At 38.5% G+C, this 25,720-nt stretch overlaps 2 protein-coding genes across 7 annotated transcripts; one reads left to right on the forward strand and one right to left on the reverse strand.

Moving 5' to 3' along the window:
* The first annotated feature begins 292 nt into the window (after positions 1-292).
* On the forward strand, positions 293-2,608 carry LOC6557127 (putative GPI-anchored protein pfl2). Its single transcript, XM_001983832.3, has 5 exons — positions 293-531; positions 597-1,313; positions 1,369-1,601; positions 1,739-2,105; positions 2,167-2,608. Exons 1-5 carry the CDS (start codon positions 447-449, stop codon positions 2,388-2,390), a joined length of 1,626 nt encoding a protein of 541 aa, XP_001983868.2. The 5' UTR covers positions 293-446; the 3' UTR covers positions 2,391-2,608.
* Positions 2,609-3,631: 1,023 nt separating this feature from the next.
* Positions 3,632-25,712, reverse strand: LOC6556531 (translational regulator orb2). Of its 6 annotated transcripts, none has more exons than XM_032742787.2 (12): positions 25,512-25,712; positions 21,416-21,537; positions 20,851-21,326; positions 19,864-19,946; positions 5,973-7,511; positions 5,741-5,906; positions 5,415-5,678; positions 5,141-5,347; positions 4,936-5,016; positions 4,661-4,849; positions 4,208-4,596; positions 3,632-4,149 (listed from the first exon to the last, which is right to left on the reverse strand). In XM_032742787.2, exons 2-12 carry the CDS (start codon positions 21,438-21,440, stop codon positions 3,723-3,725), a joined length of 3,846 nt encoding a protein of 1,281 aa, XP_032598678.1. In that variant the 5' UTR covers positions 21,441-21,537; positions 25,512-25,712; the 3' UTR covers positions 3,632-3,722. The 6 variants fall into 6 exon arrangements, 5 of the variants coding, with proteins under 5 accessions (XP_032598678.1, XP_032598679.1, XP_032598677.1 ...); XM_032742788.2 differs by lacking the exon at positions 25,512-25,712 and adding an exon at positions 24,451-25,137 and having other exon boundaries at positions 5,141-5,344; XM_032742786.2 differs by lacking the exon at positions 25,512-25,712 and adding an exon at positions 24,451-25,137.
* Positions 25,713-25,720: the final 8 nt, after the last annotated feature.

Below are 25,720 nucleotides of genomic sequence, written 5' to 3' on the forward strand. Positions count from 1 at the left end.
GCAAAAGTACGATTTTTATGCCATTTAGTCGCCCTGGACAAACTGGAGAGAAAGTTAATATGCTGCTCCCTTCAAACGAAAAAAAAATAAGATGCGCACATTCTCTGGCAGCGCCACCAGCATCGATAGAAACGATACATCGATAACAGCTTCATTTAGCAACCGATAGTCTATTATGACATTAAAGCTCTATCCAATAAACAATAGAAATAATGATGCTTAAAATGTAACACAAAAACAATATTTTTTTTTAAATACACAGCAAAATATTTGACACAAAAAGTACGCAAAAAATTACTATCGCGGATTGCAGATTCGATAACTGTGGGGAAATATATACTCAGCTGATTATGTACAGTTCTTTTTTATCAGTTGATTTATTTGTGGTACTGTCGTCAACCGTTGGCTCATGAGACGCAAAAAGCGTAAATGTTGTAAGGAGCGCAATGGATGTCAAGCATGGAAAGAGTCACAGAAAATCGAAACAAGTTGCTGACGCTCGAGACAAATACGATCAACGTCAGCAGCCGAGTAAGTTGAAGCTTCACAAACTATTCAGACAGATATAATTGTTAACTTCCCAAAAATGTTGCCAGCGCACAAGTGTAAGCAACAAGCACAGGAGCGACTTCATCGCTTACAGACGGGCCTGAAACATGTGAGCAGCAAAAGGGCCGACAAGGAAAAGCATATGAGCACAAGAATCAGCAGCAGAAAATGCAGCAACACCAACAGCAGCAGCAGCAGCCCACCTGGGTCATCTACCACTGCATCGAGAAATTCGCCTGCCAAAACGCATCGCAACTCCTGGAGTAGCTCGGCATTTACAAGTCATTCACCTACCAAAACGCATCGGAGCTCCAACAGTATCAAGAGCAGGAGCACACTTCAATCATCATCTATAACTACGTCAGGCCATTCTCTTCACAAAACGCATCGGAAATCCAATAATAATAGAAGCAGGAGCAGAAGCCCGCGTAGAACATCATCAACAACTGCCTCAAGCTCTTCGCCTGCCAAAACACCAAGCAATTCCACCGAGCGTCTAAAGCAGGCAAAGGGCTCTTCTGACACCCTGAAAAGTTTCTGCTTGAACGAGCGACCAACGCTAGTGCAGCCAGCACTCGCCATCTTCAGTCCACCCAAAAGTGATGCGTATGAAACCAGCTCCAAGCGCATTAATACTGATCGTGGCAGTGGCAGAAGCTGTGGCATGAGCAGCGACATTGGCAGTGGCGTACGGAATACCTGGGCAAAGCCCAAGGCGCTGCTTGATGCGAGCAATCGATTGGGCAGCACTCGCTCCATTAGTGGTAAGCTAACAAAATTGACTACTTGTAATAGAAGCTCATTTGTTTTGGTTCCTAGCCAATCAACGCCTGTTGCTACTGTGCGAGTCACTGCAGCAGCGTCAAATGGACAATAATAACAACAACAACCACGGAATTGAAACCCCATCGCCAACTATAAAACTTCCAGCAGTTGATAATGCAATCAACAGAAACCCAAAGCCAAACTGTGTTCAGTCAATGGATGATGTAGAGCCCATGGACGTAGACTCGGAGGAAGATATTAAGGCTGTATCCAACAATACAACTTTGGTATGTATATCGGATAATTATCATCTATTCCAGCTCTTCTTTATTGCACTGGTTTTGTAGAGCTCATTTGCAAGATTTAGCATCAATTTATTAATACATTCATAACAAAAATTCTTAATAAATTTGTTTATTTATAGGTCGCTGCCGTAAAGCAGGATGTGAATACAAATAGTTTTGCCAACAAGTCAATGCAAGTAGATAAGTCGGGTATAACTGTGAATCGCCTGCTAGCAATTGGAAAAAAGTTGCCCGCACGCTGTTTGGATCACATGTATTTCGTGCTGGATACAAATGTATTAGTTCATAACCTGGCGTTTGTGGAGGATGTGTGCCAATTGGCATTGGGTGGAACAGAGGGCAGCATACTCTTTATACCATATATTGTCATCAAAGAACTGGACAATCTCAATAATAGGCGCAACGACAAGCATTTGAACCATGACGCTGCTATGCGCGCCATACGCTATTTGAACAAGAAATTTGACAACAGTCTGAATATACAAGGTAAACTATATAATACTATTTATTATTAAATAATTGACTAGAAGAGTTTTACTCGATTCAGCTCAATCTGCGCTAGAGGAGGCGGACCATTTGATTGAGGTAGATTGCCCGGATGACAGCATTGTCAACTGCTGTCTTCAGCTGCGGAGGCAGGTGCCCCACCTGACGCTGCTCACCAACGATAACAATCTGCGGCTCAAGGGCATTGCATCGGAGATTGAAGTTTCCTGCCGATCGGATTTGATCAATTCTTATCGTGAGCAGTTCGATGCATTGTCTCCATAGGAAGTGCTCTAGCGGGAAAGAGCTGGCGGCTGTGATAGGCATTTGTCATATGGATGATTTAAGGATAAAATGAAATAGGAGCAAACACTGCACCGTTGAAAACATGAAGTACAACCACATCTATTTAGCTATCTGTTTATGTATATATGAATGTATATATTTATGAATGGTTTTTAATGCTAAGCATTTTCTTATAAATAAATACATCAATGAAGTAATTACTTTCTCGTTTCACATTCCCCATTCGATCCATTTCACTTTGCTTCTTCACTGGAATTTAATTTGTTTCAATTAATAAACCGATTTGGGCTCAGTAAAATAGGTCTAGCTCGACCAAATCTATATAGATTTTCGAAAACACATACATTAGATTATAAAGCACCTCCTCTATCTATTCAAGGACTGTGAAGTTGTAAAAAAAATACGCTCCTGTCTTATCCTGACTCACTTTTTTTTTAATGAAACCATAGAAATTTGACTAAAAGTCATTGATTTTCTCTTTTATTCTAATACACAAAATATACTTGCTTTTTAGGTAATATTATTTAAATTAAAACTAATATAAAATTATTTTGTTCTTTTAATTGAAAAAATAGGTCACGTCACCGACCATTTTGTAAATGATATATGATTTGTTCATGTTGGGAGGCTGGAACTGGAACCTATACAGATATAGGGCATAGATATCCTTTGGCGAATGTTCAAGTTCCATTAGTAACAGGACTGTAGTTGAAATACGTATTCTACTTAGTTGATAAATAAGTTAAACATCGTACCAAATATAAATACATTTATGTTTTAGCTTTCGATAAGCATATAAAATTCACACGCATGCTTAAAGAGTATAGCTTGGAATAGACTTATATATAAGTATATGTATTTGTCGCGGTTTATAGATATATATATATATGTATCGAGATACAATAAGTTAGGACCTATGCAGTGACTGCAGTATGCTTTATGGAATACTATTCGTAAAGATTTGAAAAAGCGACTGAATTGCATCGCTTGAAGAATGATAACATAAAATCTTTTTCAACTATACTTGCTTATATAAAATCATTTTTTGGTATGTTTATAAAGAATGTAAATACAAAAAATATATATATATATGTAGAGATATTGAAGATCGGAGATATCAAGCGCTTCAAACTTGTTACATGGAATTTTTGTTGCTTTTTGCCTAATTGATAAGTACTTGGAGCGAGATCGCAATAAAAAAAAGTAAAACCTTCGGTTCATCACTTTTAAAAAATCCTTACACACTTTGTGTTAAATTCTATTGGAATTACATTTAGCATAAATTTGTTCAATTGGCCAAAATGTCGTCTCTTAACTGGATGAGCCCATCGCCTCTTCATCAGCGTTGGGCTTGGCCAGAAATTGTATGGAGAAATCCACCATATTTGGATAGACCAAAAACTTATTAACCGCCTCGCAGAGTTTGCTCTCAATCACATTCGTGACAATGGACCAATCCATCGACTTATCGCCCACTTGGGGCTTCGTCGAGATCCACAGACGTGGTGGCCCACGAAAGCACATCCAGACGCGATCCGACGGCGGTGGTGGTATATTCAAAGTGCCACGTGCCACCATTCCCTTGAGATCAACGCGCAACGTGATGTTGGCACTCATATTCTCCATGGCGCGTTGCACATAGGGCAGCTCGGTGGCATACTGAAACAAATTGGACGTGGCAATGCGATCGACAATCTTAAAGATGCGACGAGCATTGCCCGGTGAGTTTTGAAAGAATCTGTAATCGATTTCAACATTAGTTTGAGATACATTTAATCAAATAATTATATACCCACTCGGTGTTATTTTGATTTTCTGCAGAAGTGCCTGGGCTTGCACTTTCTGATTCCGTGGAAGAGCCACCCGAGCTCTCAGCATCGCTATCATAGATAGCCTGATTGCTGTCCTGAGTGCCATCATCGGGTAAATTGCGCACATCCAGCGGTGGGTCCTGCAACACTGTACCGCTATCCGCAGTTCCGGGCGACGCTTTCGGTTTGCTGCGAACACGCAACAAGTTCAGCTTGGTGGTGACCGTAATGTGGGCGAGTCCTTCATAGGTGACATCCGCATCCAACCAGATACCACGCTCATCCAGCATCGGTTGCGAGATGCGATGAAAGAGCACAGGCGATTCGCCCAAATAGATTTTCGTTATGACCACCTCCTCCATGAAGCTGGGCAGCTGAAAATGGCCAACACCGCGATGAGTGAGAGAGAAGTCGGAAGCAGGCTATGCCAAGATCTACCTTAATTGAATTGAGTTTCTTTTGCAAGAAGTCCTGAATCTTCAGATGCAGTGCAGCGTCATGCAGCCAGCTGAAGAGGCAGCGACCCATTACAACATTGGCCCACACCACACTGCCCGAGGGGCCCAGAAACAGCGACTGATCAATGCCCTTCCACAGCTCATCCTCCTGACGCTTGGCACGGCGAGCCTGCGAAAATGATCGGGAGCATTAAACCGAGCTCAACAACATTATCTATATTTGTCTATCGGATGGATAATAAAATAAAAACATACTTTTCTGCGACGGTGGTCAGGATTTTGATCATCTTTAAGTGGTTTGCGGCTTACGGGAATTTTGCCTTGTTTGCAAGCTTTCTAAGTGAGCAAAATTATAAGATTCAAAATAAAAAAACTGATGGAAACCAAACAAAATAAATATCCACGCTACAACTAAAAAATGTTGCAGGGATTGTGTTACTGCTGCATTAATTGAGGCTACCTGATAGACTGTCATGAACTTGACATAATCCGCTGGATTTCGTGCAACATCGGCGCTCATGATTAATCCCTCGTAGCCATCCTTTGTAGCATCTGGAATTGTGTCCTCCTCCAGCAATTCCTCAAGCGTGTCCGGCGTATTCGAACCGGTTTCCTCATTGTGGAATGAGTACACTGACGGATCTTCGGTATCCTTGTTGCGTGGCTGCTGGAGATTAAAGTTAGGCATGAGTCGAAAGCAAAAAATTAAAAAAGAGATGTGTAAATAATAATACCTTATTGCTGCCGCCCATTGTTAGGTTGATAGCATGCTGTGCGGCAGCCGCTTGCAGATCGGTGTCATCCACAAAATGCGCCATCGGCACCTGCAAATCCGATTCGTGGACGCAGCCTTTGCTGGCTGCCTGAAAGCGACGATACCAATCTTCCTTTTCCCGATCGCAGCGCGCAAAGATCAGCAGACGCACTTCATCTCCACATGGTATGGTAATGTCCTTCAGATCCTGATCGGGCGTTACAGTATTGTGCAGTTGTCGTAGCTAAAATCAAAAAATCGTACTTAGAATATGAAAGCATATAGCATATATATATTTGAACCTACATCTGCAAATAGGACAGTTGTGCCAAAGTCTGTGGATTTATCATTCTCATCTCCGGCGGCTGGTGTTGCGTCACCTGTGTTTGGCGTGTGGACCGGTTGATCGGTTGGTGTATAGAAGCCACAGTTCTTGACGATCAGCTGTATGGGATACTTGCGATTGAAGAAGCTACAAATAAAAAGCAGTTAGATAAAAAGAGAGGAACACTCAATGTAAAAAGAGGCGAACACAGACCGCTTCTTGGCCAATCCCACGGGCAGCAGCTCAATGCGAGCGTCACGCAAATCATACGAACGATGATCGGTGAAGAGAACCTTGGCACGGTCGATGGGCTTCTCGTTCCACATGCGACGCTTGGGTATGCGAGCATTTGTGCCGGATATCTTCAAGATAGCACCGTCGAGCCGCACATAGATGGCCCTGGTCAGGGTGAAGGAGAACGTATTGGGATCATAGCTATCGAGCTCCATAAGCCAGCCCGAATAAGTCTTAATGGTCTTGTGCTCCTCGACGGATGGTATCTCACAGATGCCCATGCTGCTATAGTTGGGAATGAGGAACGGTTTACGCTCCGGATGTGTCTTCAGCACAAATCTCTCCAGAATGTAAGTGACATACGAACTGCAGTAGTTCATAATTATGATGAACAGAATGGTGGACAGGACGCCCCGCACAAAGTCGGGGAACGGTAACACAATCATCACAAATACACACGCTCCAAGGAGCAAAGGCTGTACAGCAGGCCGGGAACGCCAGTTCAAGTTGCTGGGGCTGCTCAATGTCGTCCAGATTGAGATGAGGGAATCAGTCATTTTGCTCTTCACTGAAGCATCATTGGGCGGTGCATCGGCGAATGGCCGGGCGGGCACCTGCGAGGATGTGTTCGGTCTCAGGGTCAGATCCAGTGTGCTACGCCTTTTTACCGTGTCAACATCATTGAACTGAACTTCACCCGACTTCTGATCGGAGGACAGAGTTTGTGCCGACGCTGATGGTATCATATCCTCGAGCACCTCGACACCGGACTCAATCTCCACATCCTTGCGGGCGAGCAGAATGCCACGCTTCGACTTGCCACTCTCGATGGGTATCTCTGGTGCAGATGCGCTCTCACGCAACTGGCTCACCTCCGCCTGGGCACTGGTGGACGCTTCGGTATTCAGGTCGGCATTGTTACGCCGGCGCAGGAAATTGCTGCGCAGAGAGGATGTCGTAGTGCTGCTTGGATTGCTGATCAGATCCTTCTTCGTCATGGCAGACGCTTGCTGCTTGGCCTTGACCTTGGACTTAATGTGTGCGATACCGCGACGTAGCCGGGAGCCCTCCGTTGGGATGGCCGCTGCAGGTCCAGCTTCAGCGCTACCCAGACTAATACTATCGACCAACTCAATTTCTGGATCCGAGTCGGAGTTGTGCTGCTGTTGCTGTTGCTGCTCCTCGCTTTGTGTGTTCGCATTGATCGTGATGCCCTCAGTTTCCGAATCCGGGTCGTTGGTCCACCCGACTGTCGCACAAGTCGTTGGCTCGTTGGCCACAATTATGGGTATGACGGCCGTCGGCTGCTGCGTATGATGCTTGGATGATTTTATCTCTTCAATGGTCTGCGAGACTTTGCCCTTGATCAGCTTCCAGGTGCCCACGGGTGCATTAACGCTGTCAACTGCACCAGCACCACCTGCTCCGGCAGAAGGAGCAGCTGTCGCGCTGCTTGAGAGGGCTGCTATCAGATTGGGACCACTGGTCGTCGGGGAAACTCCTTCAATGCTGCCCGACCTAAAATAATTTGAATAAAATTTAGACAAAGCCATGCCAGTTATTTGAAAATATTGAATTGGTTGCTTAGCCATGCATTCTAAAACACCGATAAAATTGTTGTTTGCAGAATTTCCCGCTTTATCAGATGCCATTCGTTGTTCACAAAGATATTTGTGAGCGATATAACAATTAAAATATATTAGCATTCCAAAAAAATTGGAAAACTCCTTCGATTTAAAAACAAAGATTATCAGACGAATTTTGCTTGCTAAGAACTTTTTAATCTTGGCCTACTTTAGGCATACAATAAATTAGCCAGACAACTACAGCACAGGGCATTTCTCGTATGTCAGGAATCTTAAAACCGACATTCTAGAGCCCAATCCCATTCAAACGAATATTAAGTTATATGAAAAGAAGTTTTTTAATTATTCCAGAAAAGGTATTTTTATTTATTTGAATGAAGATATACGTTTTATTTTTCATTTGTTCTATATAACCTGCTTTTTACGTTCGCCATTGTTTTTTCCTCTTTCTGTTTCTTATACCATTTATTTTCATTTGATTTTTTTTTAGACGCCTCTTTTGTTGGGTGCCTTAGAAAAGTTATTGGATATATGTATGTTGTGTATATAATCGTACATTTATATTTCATTCGTTACTGTTTTACATATTTCCATTATTTATTCGTGGTTGATGTGTTTGGTTTTTATTATTTAAATATTGCATTGTAGTACTGCTGATATTTTAGTTTCGATTTCGATTTAGGTTTTCGGGAATTTCTTCATTAATTTGGGGATTGTTGCATATGTTTCTAGTAGGTATGTATGTACTTTATATGTATATTTTGGTTTAATTTATCATGGGGTCTCTCTATTTATATTACGTTGGTATTGTAAATACCATCTCCTATTTTAATACATATTGTGTTTGGTTTTTTGTTTTGAACATTTTTAACTGTATCTGTCAAGAACGCATTTCAACGTTTTGGAGGAAAAATATGATTGGAAATCGAGAATTCATTAGTTTGGTTTTTTGGTTTTAGAAAACTACAAATATTTTTTTTTATTTTTTTTTTAATTTTTTTGTCAACTTTAATTTTGTAAAAAATAAAAAAGTACGTTTATTGAAAATGACTATAAAATATGGAATATTTCACTAAATTTGCATACGTTTCATATATTTATATATATTTATATATATATAAAATTATTTGGTTTACTATATCGGTTTCATACACGCCAACCTGGTTTAGATTTTTTTTGCTATTTATATTTATACTTTTGGTATTCGTTTCTGTTTATCAATTGTATAATTCTAAAAAATTATATGCTTCTGCTTGTTTTTCTGAATATTTAGCTAAAAGGAATTCATTTAGTAAGAGCGCCCAATTTTAGTTACATTGAAGGACTAAATCTTATATGCGAGTACACGCACAAAATTAAAATGGAAGAGCGGATGCAATCGACACTCGCTTCACAGGCTACATTTTCTCAATCAGATTTATTTAATATTATAAAATTCTTTAATAAGTTTAAAAAGGTACCAAATTGTTATAACCTTGTATTTCGTTTTCTTGCTTTCTTTCTATCGATCGAAGCATGTTCCAATTAGCAGTGAATTGAAAATTAATTGGTTTTGCTGAAATGGGGTGTTTCAGTTTAAAAAATTTTCTATTTAAAACATCGCGTTTGATTTTGTCTTTACGTTTTACATATCTTTTGACTAGCTACAAACGAAAAAACTGTACATAAATTGTGCTATGAAAATACTCAAAAAATAATATTCTATATTCAATAACAAATCATAATAGCTACGGGATTTTTCTAAATCTTTATCTATCATTAGTATTATTATTTTTATTTTTACTTTCTTTTCTCTATTTCTAATGCCAATTTGAGGTTTTGCATATAGAAATGTGAAGGGAACAAAATGCGGCTCAGAAATGCATAATAGTGCACTAAGCAGAATTGCAATTTTAATATTTAAATTGTTATAGTATAATTTGTTGTTTGGTATTATTATTATTATTATTATATTTATAGCAATTACTTGAAGCAAATATTCAAGTTGTTTGTCTTCAAAAATACATACACATTACGTTTTATAAATTTCATCAATTGTACTACGTGTAAATTTCATATATTTGGTTTGTTTTGGTTTGTTTTCTTTTGGTTTTTTGTTCATATTTTGGTATCAAAAACACATATTGACCAATTTTAGTAAACATATTAAATATTTAATAATAAGTTCAAGTTCCAATACTTTTTTGTAGAGTCTTTTGTATCGTTTAAGTATTTAGTTATATGTATGTATGTATGTATGTAACTAAGAGTTATTGTAAGTATTTAATGTATTTACAATACTTTTTATAGATACATTATAAAATGTCCATTACGGTCATATATCAAAAAATAATAAAACACAATTTACTTGATGTCCATTTATTACGTAATAGCAAAAGGTCTTGTATAAATTGCATATATCAAATATTTCATTTTTATATTTTATTCATATCGAAAAAATAAAACAAGGTATAAAAGTGTATCAACGCAATCGGTTAAAGCTACAAGCAACTACAAACTACAAAACATATAAAAATATATATAGTATTTAAGAACTATGCATACAAAATATAACACTAGATTCGTATAAAATGTTTTCCAAATCAATATAACAAATAAACACTGACTATATGTATGTATGTATGTGTTGAATACGTACGTACAATGTGTATAACAAAATTTGTATAAAACTAAAAACAATAGATAGTCTTCGTGGCTGCTTTCGAAAGGGCTTATAAAAAGATTTTTATAAACGCAAATGTCTTTGACTCATTCTTTTCTTCTTCTTTTGACTTTCCTTTGCCTTTTTCGTTTGGAATACTTAAATAACAAACAAGTGATGCTTAAATTAATTATAGCACGCTACACAAGATTCCAGTTTTTGCAAAAACATTGAGCGTTTGCTTATATTGTTTAAGAGTTTACAATTCTTTTTTTTTTAAATTTTTTAGTAGTATTTGTAAAATATTTCCGTTTAATAGTTTTGTCATACAACTTTAAGCATATTTAAATATTTTTTATGTTTTTAGTAAAGTTTTTTTTTGTGATTTTGTAGATTTTTTTTTGTTAACAGTTAAAGTATAAAGTATATGTTTATATAAAAGTATAAAAATCTATAAAATATTGAATTTCACTACATTTAAAAAACATCATCATTACACATTGTTATCGCTATTTGCATCGGAATTTACGAGCCGCTTTTTACACATTTAGATGCCTTTTTCATTAAAGACTAGCATTTCATTACATTCATCATATAGCACAAAATTAGCAACGCCTGTATGCACAATTTGTTTAAAATATTTGCATAAAACATTTACACTACAAAGAGTAGGCTGCAGATTACAATTTGTTTGAGTAGATTCATTTTTGGTATCAATTAAACAATTATATTTTGCTAACAATTTTTAAAACAAACGAACGCTCTGAGTTCTCTAATTTTTACTTATGCAGTTTCAAAAATATATATATAGGACATATGTATGTTTTGTTTTCATAAATGTATGTATATCGAATTACATATGCCATTCATATATGCAGTTTATCCGTCATGTTAATAATATAAAAATTCTAGAAAATTGCTATTAATTGTTGTAATGTTTTTTTTTTGTGTTTTTTTTTTTTTTTGTTTCCTTTATGAAAGTGCCTCTCGATCGATCAACTTAATTTAGAAATTGTGACTTTGAATTTTATTATAAGGTTTCAATTTGGTATTTGTTTCTTTTTTCGTCATTTATGTAAACAAAGCGCGAGCAAAAATTTGCTAATAGATTTGACTATCGTTATAATTTACATACATTTAAAAGTCCAAAGTGACTTGTACTTGCATATTTGTTTGTTGTAATTTTTAATAATTTGTAGTATTTTTGTAGAATAGAAAAAATATCGTATTTTGGTTTCGCTCAAGTGCCTTTAAACATGCATCTTTATGTAGCAAAGTTTTCGTATATAAATTGGAAAATAAAAGTTTTTTTTTTAATCGTTTGTAAGTTTTTGTTTTAAAGTCTACATATATATATTTAAAATGTTTTTTACTATGTTCATTTTGTTGAGAATCGAGTTTTATATATATATATATTATACTGTTTTACAATTGTAAAACGTTTTATTCTTTATTTTGTTAACCAATAAGCTGGAACGAAATACTCAGTTTATTTTTACAGTCAACAGATATATTGCCGATATTTCGCTCTTAGCCTTCAAACTGGAACAATCTGTAGAAGTACATTTTAGTTTTGTCGGGTCTTTTTTGAATTTGTTCCTTGTGTTATTTTGGTATTTGTTAAGCTAATTTTGGTTATGCGTTTGCAATTTTAGTAATATTACATATGTATATATAAGTATGTATAACGCAATTAACGTATAGTTATGTATATATATATGTATATACATATATATATTAAATTTTTTACGAATTAGTATTGCACAAAAGTATGTATTCAGATTTCGGTTTATATGTATTTGTGGTTCCTATTAATTTGCATTTTGGTTTCATTTATTTTTTTTTATCGACTAAAAAACAGTTTATACAAAAATTGCTATATAAAAAGTCGTCTAATATAAGTATGTAAGTAAGTATTTATATATATATATATATATATATTTCATGCATACATTTATATATATAATTATATATATATAATATGTATAAAAAACTGTTACACATGCTTAAATATTTTTTATGATGTTTTTTCGCTATATTTTCGTATTTTTTTATAGTTTGCAACACGCCCAGCAAATTGAAATTTGCCACAAATAAATAACTAAGGCAAACAGTGTGACATAAAAGTATAAGTTAATTACAAAAATAATAAAAATTAACAAAAAATGTAATACTGAACACAAGTTATTTAACTTTTTGCATAGTTAACAATTATTTTATTTGTCCTTTCCATCAGTGTTAACAATATTATTTGTGTATGAGTGCAGCTTGTCAATATGAGTGTGTGTGTGTGTGTGTGTGTAGGCGAGTGTATGGGAATTTTTTATTTATTTTTTTTTTAGAAATAGTGTGTGACTAGGCTCAAACTAAAATTGAGCAAACATAAGCGCTTGCAGAATATTGATCTACTTTAATAATATTATAATTCATTTGGTTTCACTTCTTAACGATTCTCGAATCGGTTATCGTCAGAATGTGAACCTACGAGGCATATAAAAATCGTAGTGTACAAATTGTCTGTGTGTGTGTCTTCAAATGCATTTGTTTCTATCAGTGAACTTAAGTTCTGCAAATTAATTTCACAATTTATAGCCGATTTGTTTATTCTATGTTGCGTTTGTGTTCTACGTGTGTGACGTGTTATTATGTCTACTCGTACGATTTTCACATGCAACGTAATCACGGTGGCAGGTATAGAACAATACCAACTAATTAAAATCGTATATATATATATATATATATATATATATAGTGAAAACGTGAAGAGATATATACGATTTGTCATAGCTTAGTGTTAGCGAAAATTACTTAATCATTCGGTGTTGGGATGTAAACTCTGATTTGAATGGCACACGTGTTGTTAACGTGGGGTTAAAAATACTGCTAAACTAACATACATATATATGATGTATGTATGTCTATTATTGTGTGTGTGCTGCTGGTATGTGATGTATGTGTGTGTGTGTGTGACAACAAAATGCAACAAGTATTGTTATTCAATGTCCAAGTTAAAAAAAAAGTGTGTCCGGAAAAAAACGTTTCTTATTTTCGTTTTTTTTTTTTGATCTCTCATTTAAAACGTGTGGGAGTGAATTAAATTATAAATATTGCTTAGTTATTGTTCTCTCATTTAAAACGTGCAAATTATAATTATTGTAAATTTATTCCTATTCATTTGCGATTTTGTCGGGCATTTTCGAAAACTAAAATATCTAATTCACATAAATTTAAATTAGATTTGGTTTAGATGCGTCGTCTTGAATCGTCAAAGATTCTAAAAGGTAGGAACTTATGGGTTGCGATTTTGGTTGCTTTGCTGACAAAAAATATCGAGCTCATTTGTAATTTTAGACTAGTGGTTTTGGTTGGCTTAGTCGAATTAAGATATGGTTTCCCTGGTGTATACATTTTACTAGGTTGCTGTCTATGAATTTTGTGATGTTAACTCATTTTGAATATGATTTTTTTGTCGTGTTGGTCTTAGCGAGTTAAATGGCATTATTTGTTTGTTACACCTTCCTTATTGTTTTCATATACATTTGTATAAAAATTATAAAAAAAAATAAAGTACAAAAAATACTGTGCATACGCTTTCCCTAAAGGAAAATTAATCAGATTCCAAAAAAATTTGTTTTTTTTTTTGTTTTAAATAAATTTAAACTTAAGCCTACATTCATTTGCTGTTTCTCCAGGGCGAGTGTTACATGAAATCGTTGCCGATCTCTTCGCATAGACTCTATAAGCTGTTTGTGCCCAGGGGACACATATTGCACCTTGTTGTGGATAACACTATTCTCTCTACGGTCTCGTCGTGACTCGTGTGTGTGTCGGTCTGTGTGTGTTGTCAGTGGCTGATTGAGTGAGTGTGTGTATCCATGCGTCTGTATGCTTGTCTTATATAACTAAATTACAACATTCCCCAGTTACATTCCTCACATTCAACATTCAACCTGCATCATCATCATCGACGCCACGCTCATATTGCTGCTGCTGTTGCAACATCATTTGCACCGGATTAGCCCCTTGCTGCTGTTGATTATCTGGTTGCTGCTGCTGCTGCTCCAATCGGTCAAGTCGATTCTCGTCGATCCCTGTTGTTTCGTCGTCTCGTATCGTATTTGTAGTAGTATTTTGCTTAGGCACTGCCAGCGCTGCGTTCAACAAACGATGTCGCTCGTCTCGTTGTTGGCGTCTCTCATCGTGCAGCGCGGCCTACCAGCGCCGCCGTTAACACCATCGAAAGGGCACCGCACGTGGCCGGTCGGCGCCCTCCTTGACTAGGGGCTTGTGATACTCACGTCCAGTTCGGGAGTGTATTACCGCCCAGCAGTGCTCGCAATAATATTGCAGACAGGTCACATTGGCGCAGAAGAAGGGCGCGAACTTGCCACCGCAACGCACGCCCTCGCACTCATCGCACATCTGATCGTCGAGGACATAGGGTTTGACCTCCACCCGCTTATCGATGTCACCGTGCTGCAGCTGGACGAAACGCGCCGAAATCGCGGCAATGTAGCTTTGTTGATTGGAGAAGGCGACACGGCCGGCACCCTTGGGATACTTGAGCTCGGGATCGGTATCGATGCCCGCATAACAGACGCCGCCATACAAACGATCCATGATCATGGCCAGCTCGAAGGCTTTCAGGGGACGCGGCACACCACCGACAAAGACGGTTTTGCGTGGATCTAGTGTCATGGTTGCATCCAGCACATAATCCGCATCGGCCAGGCGCCAGGGTCGTATTTGCACGGCCTTATCCTTGATGGTTGGCGAGGAGACGCACAGATATAGCTTATCCTCATCGGCTATGCAAGAGTCGATCAGCTGCTGCACACTGCTCTCGTCCTGGAACAACAGAAACGCATACCCCTTGGGCGGAAAATATGACTTGGATTCAGCTTTGTGAGGCCAGTCGACAACCAGTGGTCCAAAGCGACGAAACGACGTTGTTATCTCATCCTCATCAATGTCGGGTGGCAGGCCGCCAACAAATACCTTTCGTGAGAAGCGAGCGGTGCTATCGCCAGCATTGCCTCCATTGCCACCACCACCACCGACACCGACTCCACCCTGGATGGGGGAGTGTGGCGAATGCGGCGACAGACGCGACGGCGAACCCATCTTCAGGGCATTCAAGTAAACAGTTGGATCATTTCCCGCGGCAATGGCCATGGCATCGGCCTCACTCAGATGCTTCTGGCCGCCGCCAACCATGCCGCGCATGCGCTCGTTCATCATGTTGCCCATATTGTCGCCACCGCCGCCGGCGGCGTTGCCCAGCGACATGCCACGCATATAATCACTGAGGGTGTTCTCCATGCCACCGCCACCATGATGCAGTTGTCCATTGGCGGTCATCATGTTGCCATAGTTGTTGCCCAAATAGGGCGCATCGCCGCCGCCACTAGCGCCAGCAGTGCCCATGCCACCGACTCCACTTCCATTGCCAATCGACAGCGTTGGTATGTTCATGGGATTGGGAGGTCCACCACCATGCTGGGATCCACCACCCACCATGCCGCCATCCATGTGGCCATACAGTGTCGTTGGTGAGCTGCCCTTGATGGGGAACGATATGCTGCGTCTATATTTGGGCGATACCCCCGGCATGGACATTTGTGGTATGGGCGAGATGCCGCCGCTGCTGCAACCCGCCTGTGAGCCATTATATGGAGATCCACCACCACCATTGCCACCACCACCTGGCGACGATGGACTGTGTGCTCCACCTCCTCCATCCAACTGCTGCTGTTGAAGTTGCTGCTGCTGCTGATGATGATGATGCAGTGCGCTCAAATTTGGCGACAACTGTTGTTGCTGCTGTTGCAGTTGTGGCGGCGGCTTGTTGAGATTGAGATTTGGTGGCAGGCCGCTGCAGCTGCAGAGGGAGAGGAGTAACGAGAGAGATGAAGAGGCTTTTTTTACAATTTTGGAATTTGATTTGGCATTACTTTTATTATTATTAAATTGTATACTTTATATAAGAAGGAGCAATTTGTTCAAAGATTTGCTTCAAATTATTGTTGTTTTTGGACATATTTTTTTGGGGGTAAATAGATAATGAAATTAGTTTTTGTGTATGCTTTTCAAGGTAATCTTATATAACAACATTGCCGCCCAGCGTTGAAAAAGAACGAACTAATGGAAATTGTAATGGAATATATATATATATATATATATATATATATATATATATATATATATATGTATATATATAGTAGTATATATAATAATTAATATTTGTTACACTGGGCGTTGAGCTGTCTTTAAAGCAAATAGTAAATGTATCGTAGAAGTTTTTTTTTCGCATTTAAATCGAATTTTCTCTGCACACGTAAATCATTAAAAACTTTTCCAACTAACGAGAAAATCCCTATAAGAATAAAACTTGAAGCAAATAAAAACAAAACATTTTTCAATAAATTGCTCCTTGCTCTTAACTGATTTTGTTTTATAACGTTGCTTTGATTGACGATTTTTTGTTGCTGTTGTTGCTGCATTATCGATGTTGTTGTTTTGTTGGTGGTGGTTGTTGTTGGTGGATTTGGTGGTTTGTTGGTGGTTTTTGTGGTGTAGGGATACTTTTGTTGTGGTTGGTAATAATGTTGTTGTTGTTTCTGTTGCGGCTGTGGTGAATGGTGTGGGTGGTTTTTTTTTATTTTATATTTTTTATTTGAGGTGGTGCTAGTGGTTGGTTGGTTTGGTTTCGTAATACATTGCGACATCCAATCAAATAAAGTATGAGCGGTTAGAGATGCGCTGGCTGGTTTTGTTGTCGACAGTTTTGGCAGCACTGTTTCAGGTTAGTTTTAAATGCACTGTGCACGGTGGTGAAATTGAAGATACTCTTGTTTTTAGTCTTATATTTTTATTAACAAAATTCCAAGCACTTGACACTGCGCGGTTATTTTTAATTATATATATATATATATTGTTTTTTTTTTTGTCGTTACATAGAATAATACTTTAGGCTGCGATAACGATAACGATAAACGAAACACACATACATGTGTACAACAGCAATTGGTTAAACTTTTAATCGTTTTGATAGCTTCTAAAAAAAAAGACTCGACACTCTGTGTGCTGCAAAGATAGCAACGGCCCAGAATAACAAAGAATATTTGTCATACTTTTCGACAAAAAGATTGTCGAAAATATAAATAACAAAAAGGAACAAGAAACACGCACAACGGGTGGGCGGCAATGGGTTAAATGTAGTATTATTGGTGGTGTTAAGGCTAATGCTAATGGATATTGAAACTAGTTCAAATGTTGTATCATTCAATTGTTTCGATTGTCTTGTTGTTGTTGTTGTTTTTGTTGTTTTTGTTGTTGCCATAGCTGCTGCTGCTAGAAGCTCGCACAGCTATGCTAATTGATTGACAAATTCCATACAGTAACTGTCAAACTGTAAGGCCAGACATCAAATTGCATGGAAAAATTTGTAATTTAAAAAGTTGACGTCGTTTGCCAAAGGCTGGATGATGATGGGTAAATGAGGTGGTTGTTGGTTGCATGGTGCCCCTGTGGGAGGCACACGCTGCTGATGGTTAATGAGGATGCCGCTGATGTTGATGTTGTCTGCAGCAGCAGCAGCAGCAGCAGATGATGATGATGCTGATAATGATGAAATGTATATGTCATGTAGAAACGTGTACAAGTGTAAATAGATAACAAAAAGAAAAAAACAGCAAGGCAAGGCGAGACAAGGCATGGGTGGTTTAGAGGTGGGTCGGTAGGTGGGTAACCGATGCTGGTGGTGGTTGGTAGTTACTTTTGGTGGCGTGTGTCTGCCTGTGATAAGCATTTGCAGGTGTCGCACGCGCCCGACAGTGTTACAAAATGTAATTAAAAAAATGCAATTAGCAGCAAGTGAAAAAGTTAGTTTGAAAAAAAAAATATACAAACGGAAATTGAAACGGCATGGCTGAAAAACAGGCAGATTTGAATCGGAAAAAATATTTGATTGGCAGGAAAATCGAAAAGCTGACAGTTGACAAATAAGGCTTAAAACGTACACGTACGAAAATCAATAAAAATGAGCTTAAAGCGAACAAGTTAAGCGCCTAGACATGCATTTCAATAATTTAAATGTAACGTCAGAAGCCGAGTCACCGTACCAAACACTCTCCGTGTGTTTGTGTTGTGTGTGAGTGGTGTACGTCATTTTTGCCCACACAAACACAACATATACAAAACGACCAAGGCCCAGACGTCGGGGGCCTGAGTACTTAAACAGAAAGTTCTAGACGTACTTTACACACAACACTGTATATACATTTCGAGTGCATTATGCATATATATATGCATCATACACAGAAGGCAGAGTTTTGTTGCATACATGCGACATAATAAACAAAGCACAGTTGCTGCTGTAGTGCACTTTTGTACAGCAAGTGCTGCAACACGAACAGAGGGTGGTGCAGCCGTGTGGTGGGTGCTACAAACGGACAGACGCTTAAAGCCAGTTTCTTTTTTTCGGTATTAAAAATTCACAAGTACTGTAAATAAAAAACCACAAAATCAAAGTCACAAAACTTCAGCAGTTATTTACTTAATATTTGATATTTACTTCGGTCAATGAACTTGCTCCACAAAAAAAAAAAAGAACATGCAACAGGCAGTCGCTCTTTCAACACTGTCGCCATAATTGGATAAACACAAAAAAGCAACGTGAAGCTGGCTGCGCGTCAGCAATGCGTGCACAATGTGCGTGCAAATTTAGAGATGCAGCAAAGTGGCGATTAGCACGCAGGCATAAAATGCAGCACGATAACTGCGCTAAAAATTCAAGAGCAAATATTCGCATTTAACTGCATTTAAAAGTAGCTGATTAGAAATGTTAAATACTCAATTTCAGCCAACTTGATGGCGTTCGATTAGCACAAGGCTCAGATACGCTCAGGTGCAACCAACTTAACAGAGTGCGATCAGTATTAAGGCGCAGCCAACTTAATGATGCTCGATCAGTATTAAGCTCAGGCATGTCCAGGCGCAGCCAACTTAATGATGTTCGATCAGTATTAAGCTCAGGCATGTCCAGGCGCAGCCAACTTAATGTGTTCGTCGTTTAGCTCAGGATGTCCAGATTAATGTGTTCGATCAGTATTAAGCTCAGGCATGTCCAGGCGCAGCCAACTTAATGATGTTCGATCAGTATTAAGCTCAGGCATGTCCAGGCGCAGCCAACTTAATGATGTTCGATCAGTATTAAGCTCAGGCATGTCCAGACGCAACCATCTTAATGATGTTCGATGAGCAGTAGGGCACCGCCATAGTGATCAAGCACAGTCAGCATAAAGACAAACTTCCAATCCGCGAAATTCAATGAGGCATCACAAAAATAAACACAAAGCAGCAAAAATATCAACAGCTGCTTAATTCTTGCAAAACAAAACCAAAAATTACAGCGTAAACAGAGGAAATTCTTCATGTATGTAATATGTGTGATTGTATGTGTGTTAGTTCAATTTGGCAAATATGCAAATTTGCATTTAGCAACAACAACAACAACAATATGTGTGTTGTGTGTATGTGTGTACAAAAGGGGCGACTTTCAAATAGATTGTAAATTCTATTCGTTAGGGGGACTGACTGACTGTGTATGTGAAGACGTACAGATTTTCAAATAGAGACTCACCTTTTGCGATTGAAGAAGCCTCCGCTGCCGCCTCCTCCTCCTCCACCCTGCAGAAAGTTGTTGCGCAGATTAACCTCCTCGTTCTGCGTTCAAGCAATATTGATAGAAAGACAGAGATAGGTAGAAAGTGTGTGAGAGAGAGAAAAGGTTAGAAGAACATGTTACAGCAATGAGTAATAGGGCCAAGTGGTTTTGCAATCAAATATCAGCAGCAGGCAGCAGCACATCTGTCGCAAATTTTTTGGCAAACTTTGCGTACATAAAAATAGATGCTCAAAAATTCAACAGAATTGTTTGACACTAACGCGCATTGGCACAAAAATAAAACAACAAACAGCTGACTGCTGGCTGCTGCCGACTGTGAGATAACGAAAAGAAAACAACAATAAATTACGCTAAAAAGTGAAAACTATACAGTGATCAACAAAATTAACGCAACATGCTGCAAATCATTCGTCCAAATGTGTCACTAATTTCAGCAACTAAATGCTAATTGCCCATTTCCTCTTACACATCATTATGTGATTAGCGCGACTTGTGAATTAATCAGCTAACTAAACAAATACCAAGGAATGATATTTAAACACGAATCGTGGGGTTTTCAAATTTCAATGCAGTACGAATCTACAGATCAAACTATGATCAAATAGCCCTTGTCGATTCAAAAGTATCAATCTAAAGCTCAGAGAGCGTTGGTTTTTCAAAATCTGATCACTTTTCACACAGTTATGGCTTTGGGAAGTTTTAACCCCTTCAAAATTATGAAAGATTCGGAAAAATTATGTTCACCATAGAGCCTAATGAATAAATTATTATTACTATAACAACAAAAGATGTCGAAAAGGGTCTCGGAATTAAAATCGATTAAAAACGAATAAAGAGCTAAAGCTAAAAAAGCTTGGCAGCAAAAAAAATATTCAAAATTCAAAATTCATTGCGTGGGTTAACAAATTGCTGGGTATTTACATAAAATAACAAGATACTTACACCAAAAAGCGACGCCTGCTGTTGCTGTTGAAGATGTTGCTGCTGTTGCTGGTGTTGCTGCTGCTGTTGCTGTGACGGACTGCTGGAGAGGGAGTGGGTGTCACAGGCATTGACCATCATGCCCAAGGCGGCACCCACGCTGCCATTGTTCTTCATGCCCAACATTGTGGGCGAGGCATCACCGCCGCCCCCGCCTCCGCCACTGGGACTGTGGCTGTGGCTGTGCTGTGTGTTTTGATGGAACGATTGCAGGATGTCATCCAGCGACTCCTCGTTGGCATTGAAACGCACCGAGATTGGTGTACTGCTGCTCAAGCCGGGCGGCGTTTTAATGGTGTTTGTTGTAGAGACAGAAGCAACAGTAGGCGGCACAGAAGACGATGTGGGTGATGTTGCCAGGCTGCCAACAACGGATGTGGCCGCCGATCCAGATAGATTGCTATTGCTGCCGCTGGCACTGCTATTAGCGCTGCCGCCTGTAAATTAAACCGTGTTACGGGAAAGAGAAAATTGTTTTTAGTTCTATTTACCCCACACAAATTAACAACCCTTCTCCACTGCTTACCTTTTGGTAATTTAAGCGAGTCCATTTTGGTGCCCGCACCGAAGAATATGGATATATATAAAATTTATACGGCTGCACTTGATGAGCTGCGTCGACGACGGCGGGCGTTGATTTGCCTTAGCCTACATTCAAATGTCGGCCACAAAATGTATCCAAAAAAAACATCAATCAAGCAAACGACGGACGACGACGGCACATGAAAGTAAAATGTGGTAAAGGAGAAGCAGAAGGAAGAAAGCAAAAAGAAAATAGGCAGATAGTTAGAAACACGTCATGCGATTAGTTGATCATATTTTTCTGTGCACCCCAATCTCTATCTCTCTCTCTCTCTCTCTCTCTCTTTCTCTCTCTGTTACGTTCACTGTTTCTATTCGGAAAACGTCAACGTTGTCAAATGTTTCCGCACGTAATTGCGTTTAAAAATAAATAAAGCACACGGCAAACAGCAGAAGCAGCAGCAACAAAAACAATTAGTTTAACAACAACGACAACAACCATTTGACATTCATTATTTTTACCCTATTGAAAAAGACTTTAATACTTTGTTCTCTTTGCTGTTTGATCTTGTGTCTTACGAGCTATATATATATATATGTATATGTATATATATATGCAATATATGAAATCATATTGTGCAGCACAATTAAGGGGAATTTCACATTAAACGCTTATGAAGTCATAAAACTGATTTGTTTCGGGGAATTACATGAAATGTGCTCTTTTTTGCTGCTGATAGTGGCCATATAAATCATACGCAATGTATTCGATGTGAAATTTTCAGATAATACACATTTACTGTGTATCATAGCAAGCCACGATAAAATGAAGAATTCAGATTCGAAACGTAATTCATTTAGGTTAACGATAATCTAATAATTATTTTTTATTAAGGGTCGCTTATATAAAGTATACAAAATGTATTTCGCCCAAAATATTATTGACATTTTCACATATATGAAAGAAAAACATTGCGACACCCATTAGCTGGCCATCTTAATGCCCTCGCTAATTGCATTTCAATGTGACGGACTTTTATATCCGCACAACAACATTTACTATCAGTGCACGTTTTATCAACGCCCAAAGCCAAACAAGCAAATGGTTCGATAAATGTGCCCATTAAATGTGCCGTGCTTGTTTTTTTTGTTTTGTTTTCTTGTTGTTTTGTTTGGTCGCGCACAATAATAGCAATGGCAACAACGGCAACATCAACAACAACAGCGAGTAATCAATCTACCGCTGGCAAAGATAAAAAACAAAGTAGCGTCGGGTATAACGATGAGTAATAAAGATAAAAATATGCTTGCAAATATAGAATAGAACTTTGCAGTTTTATTTATTTATTTTTTTTCCTTTTAAACCCCAGGCTGGCCGCCAAGGCGAAAACAGAGATGCTCATATTACCCCATTTACCATACGGTATATCCAATCTTCTCTTGTAGCACAATGCAAGCACTTCACTCTGAAATTGGAACTGTCACCGGAAAGCGAGCATTGTTGTAGAACACAGGGGTGGAAGGGGGAAGGCAGTGGGCCGTTTAATTAGTTAAATGCATAGAGAGACAACCCGACAACAAAATTGTTACGCCAATGAAAATGTGCGCTGAGGCATAGAGAGCCAGAGAACTAGAGAGCTGACCGCAGACGACTTCCCTCACAACGGGGTGTGTGTGTGTAGAATATACTCTATTAATATAGAAATAAATGCCTGATAAGTGAACTAAGGAGACAACATTTATTACAGAGGCCAAGTAATCGAGACAAGCTCAATTACAATTATATCTGAACTGCTAACAGAAATCGTTTAAGCATTAGAATGTGATATTGCAACCAATAATCCTTATGAAAGCTATGCTGCGAATAAGAAACACTGGGTAATAATCCAAACTATGTCATTTAATATGTAAAATAAATTAAATTTTGAAAATTGTTTGCATTTATTTATTACAGCATTATTAATCTTGTTTATATTAACCCTCACAAATTTATCAATCTATTAACATTAAAATTTATGTTTATAGCTTATTTATCATTTACAAGCTTTGCCAAACTGCGAGACGATACCATTTCATGGAGAAAGGGTATGCGAGGCATAATCAATACACAAATTTGTCCTACAAACGACAGAAGAGCGACCCCCAAAAACAAAATAAGTAACTTGAATTACAAGCAACGACGACGCAGCGCAGCTGAGACTCGGGCAGTGGAAGTGGCAGAGGCAGAGGCAGATGCCGAGGCAATAACAATGACAGTAACGCCCCCCCTTCTAGCACACATACACACACTCGCACACACACAGTTCGAGTAAAATAAACAAGTATATTGTACCGCCAAAAGCATAGACAGCTTGGCTCAGGCTCAGCATCGAACATCCAACAGCCAACATTCAAATGCTGCTCGAGAGCACAAAAGTTGCGCGATATGATTTCTGGGAGAGCGAACGGCTGCGCTGACAATGCATGATATATATGTATATTGATATATATATATATGTACACGTGTGTGGGTGTGTGTGCAAACAAACGAATATATCTGCGTGAAGGTAAGTAACTATGTACTTGGAAATTAAATGTGCTTTCCTTTTGTTTTTGTTGGTCGGGAAGAAGAATTTTGCTTGTATTGTTGTATTATCAAACACACACAGTAGAAGTCTGCAATTAGATTTAGTAACTGGGCCAAATTGGCGAGCGATTTTCTCTACTCTTTTTTTTTGCGCTGGGACAGAGATTTTTTAGGGGTTATTACGGTCTTTGCTTTGCTCAACTGTTTCGTTCGTCGTTGCCCCAATTTCAATTGGTTACGCACAACAGCAAAAAAAAAAAAAAATACATATAATGGAATGGAAAAGGCAACCCTGTTTTGGGGGGTTGCTGTACGGGAAATTAGGCCAACACGCTGCGCACACAGATATTTAAAAATCAAGTGACATTTTGACAGGTGCAAAAACAAACAAAAAAAAAACACCAAAATTGTCTTTTGTTTTTCCTTTTTTGCTTGTTCTATTTGATTAGCCAAATAGCGCTAATAACACTAACCTTTTGTACTTTGAGTATTTTGCTTTGGCCACTCGGCAGATTTGTTGCAACGACGCACGAGCAAAGAACACACGAAGGCACAGGCCACGAACCACGAACGACGACGACGACAAAACTTTCAGGTGCAAGTTTTTCTCGTGAGCGTGTGTCTCTGTGTGTGTGTGAGTGTGTGCGTGTGTGTGTGAGTGCGTTACATTTCCGGGGGTGCAGGCAATCAGGCCGTCTCACTCACACTCTCTCGCACTATATTCTGTGACGTATATGGCACTGTGTATATTTTCCTCCTATTTTCTTCTTTTTTTTTGTTTTCTGCAAAGCGAAAATTCCTTCGCTGCGGCAGCGAATTTTTTCTTCTCTTCCTTTATATAAAATGTTGCAGATTTTGTATATATATTTTTTTTTCTTTTAACGGATTACAAAAGTTGAATCGGAGATTGTGAATTGTTCATCTATGTAAATTGTTTCACTTTATTGCACACATTGCGAAATATTGGATAAACTTAACACACACACACGACGACAACGACAACGAAGACGACTCCAGAGACGATTTTGTTTCACAAAAAAATTTAAATTGCACTATTAATTTTGGGCTTAAGGAAAAAACATAGAATGTTTACACTAGAATTTTAAAATTGAATCTTATGTCGGATTTTCGACGTCCGCTCACCAGCGCGACGAATGCGAGACTGAGAACTTAAACTTTACGACTGCTGCCAGCTTTTCCATCAAGCTTGTTTTGTCGTCGTCGACGTCGCCTACTTTTCCGACCAAAAAAAATCAATCATTTTCGGTTGTTTTGCTTTCATACGGTGTTTCGTGCAACAGAAACGACAGCTGCTCGGTCTTGCAGCGTTGCCAATTTGTATGCCGATATATCGATATTTTAGTAGTAACAAACATTTTTGATTACATCAATTATAAATTGCTGTTTTTCTTATATATTACATATATTGCACTATATATAATTGATGTTACATTTTCAAGACTATCTGGCAACCCCGTTGGGGCTCACATAGATGAGAATACAAGAGAATTACATAAAACAGCATTTTACTTACAATAACAACGCCAAAGTTCCTTCTCCTTTTCCCCTTCCCTTATGTTATTTCTGGTTATACAGTAATAATTGCTGCACAAAAATCAGCTGCGTCTTGACGAAGAATGTGATGAATATATTTTTATGAAAAACTCACGCGCGCGATAAATAGTTGTTTTGGTGTGTAACTTATGTACAAAGTATATATGTATGCACCCCGCTATATGTGTT

Source organism: Drosophila grimshawi, unplaced genomic scaffold, assembly GCF_018153295.1.
Source record: "Drosophila grimshawi isolate 15287-2541.00 unplaced genomic scaffold, ASM1815329v1 contig_44, whole genome shotgun sequence".
Taxonomy (NCBI): Eukaryota; Metazoa; Arthropoda; class Insecta; order Diptera; family Drosophilidae; genus Drosophila; species Drosophila grimshawi.

What these genes read in the sequence shown, in the direction of transcription:
- LOC6556531 (XM_032742787.2), bottom strand. Translation starts at nt 21,440, where the DNA reads ATGGACTCGCTTAAATTACCAAAAG. An exon ending in CAACTGTCCTATTTGCAGAT is followed by an intron (nt 5,679 to 5,740) that starts GTAGGTTCAAAT and finishes TTTTGATTTTAG; the next exon opens with CTACGACAACTGCACAATAC. An exon ending in GAAAATCAAAATAACACCGA is followed by an intron (nt 4,150 to 4,207) that starts GTGGGTATATAA and finishes AATCGATTACAG; the next exon opens with ATTCTTTCAAAACTCACCGG.
- LOC6557127 (XM_001983832.3), top strand. Translation starts at nt 447, where the DNA reads ATGGATGTCAAGCATGGAAAGAGTCACAGAAAATCGAAACAAGTTGCT. An exon ending in TATCCAACAATACAACTTTG is followed by an intron (nt 1,602 to 1,738) that starts GTATGTATATCG and finishes GTTTATTTATAG; the next exon opens with GTCGCTGCCGTAAAGCAGGA. An exon ending in CAACAGTCTGAATATACAAG is followed by an intron (nt 2,106 to 2,166) that starts GTAAACTATATA and finishes TACTCGATTCAG; the next exon opens with CTCAATCTGCGCTAGAGGAG.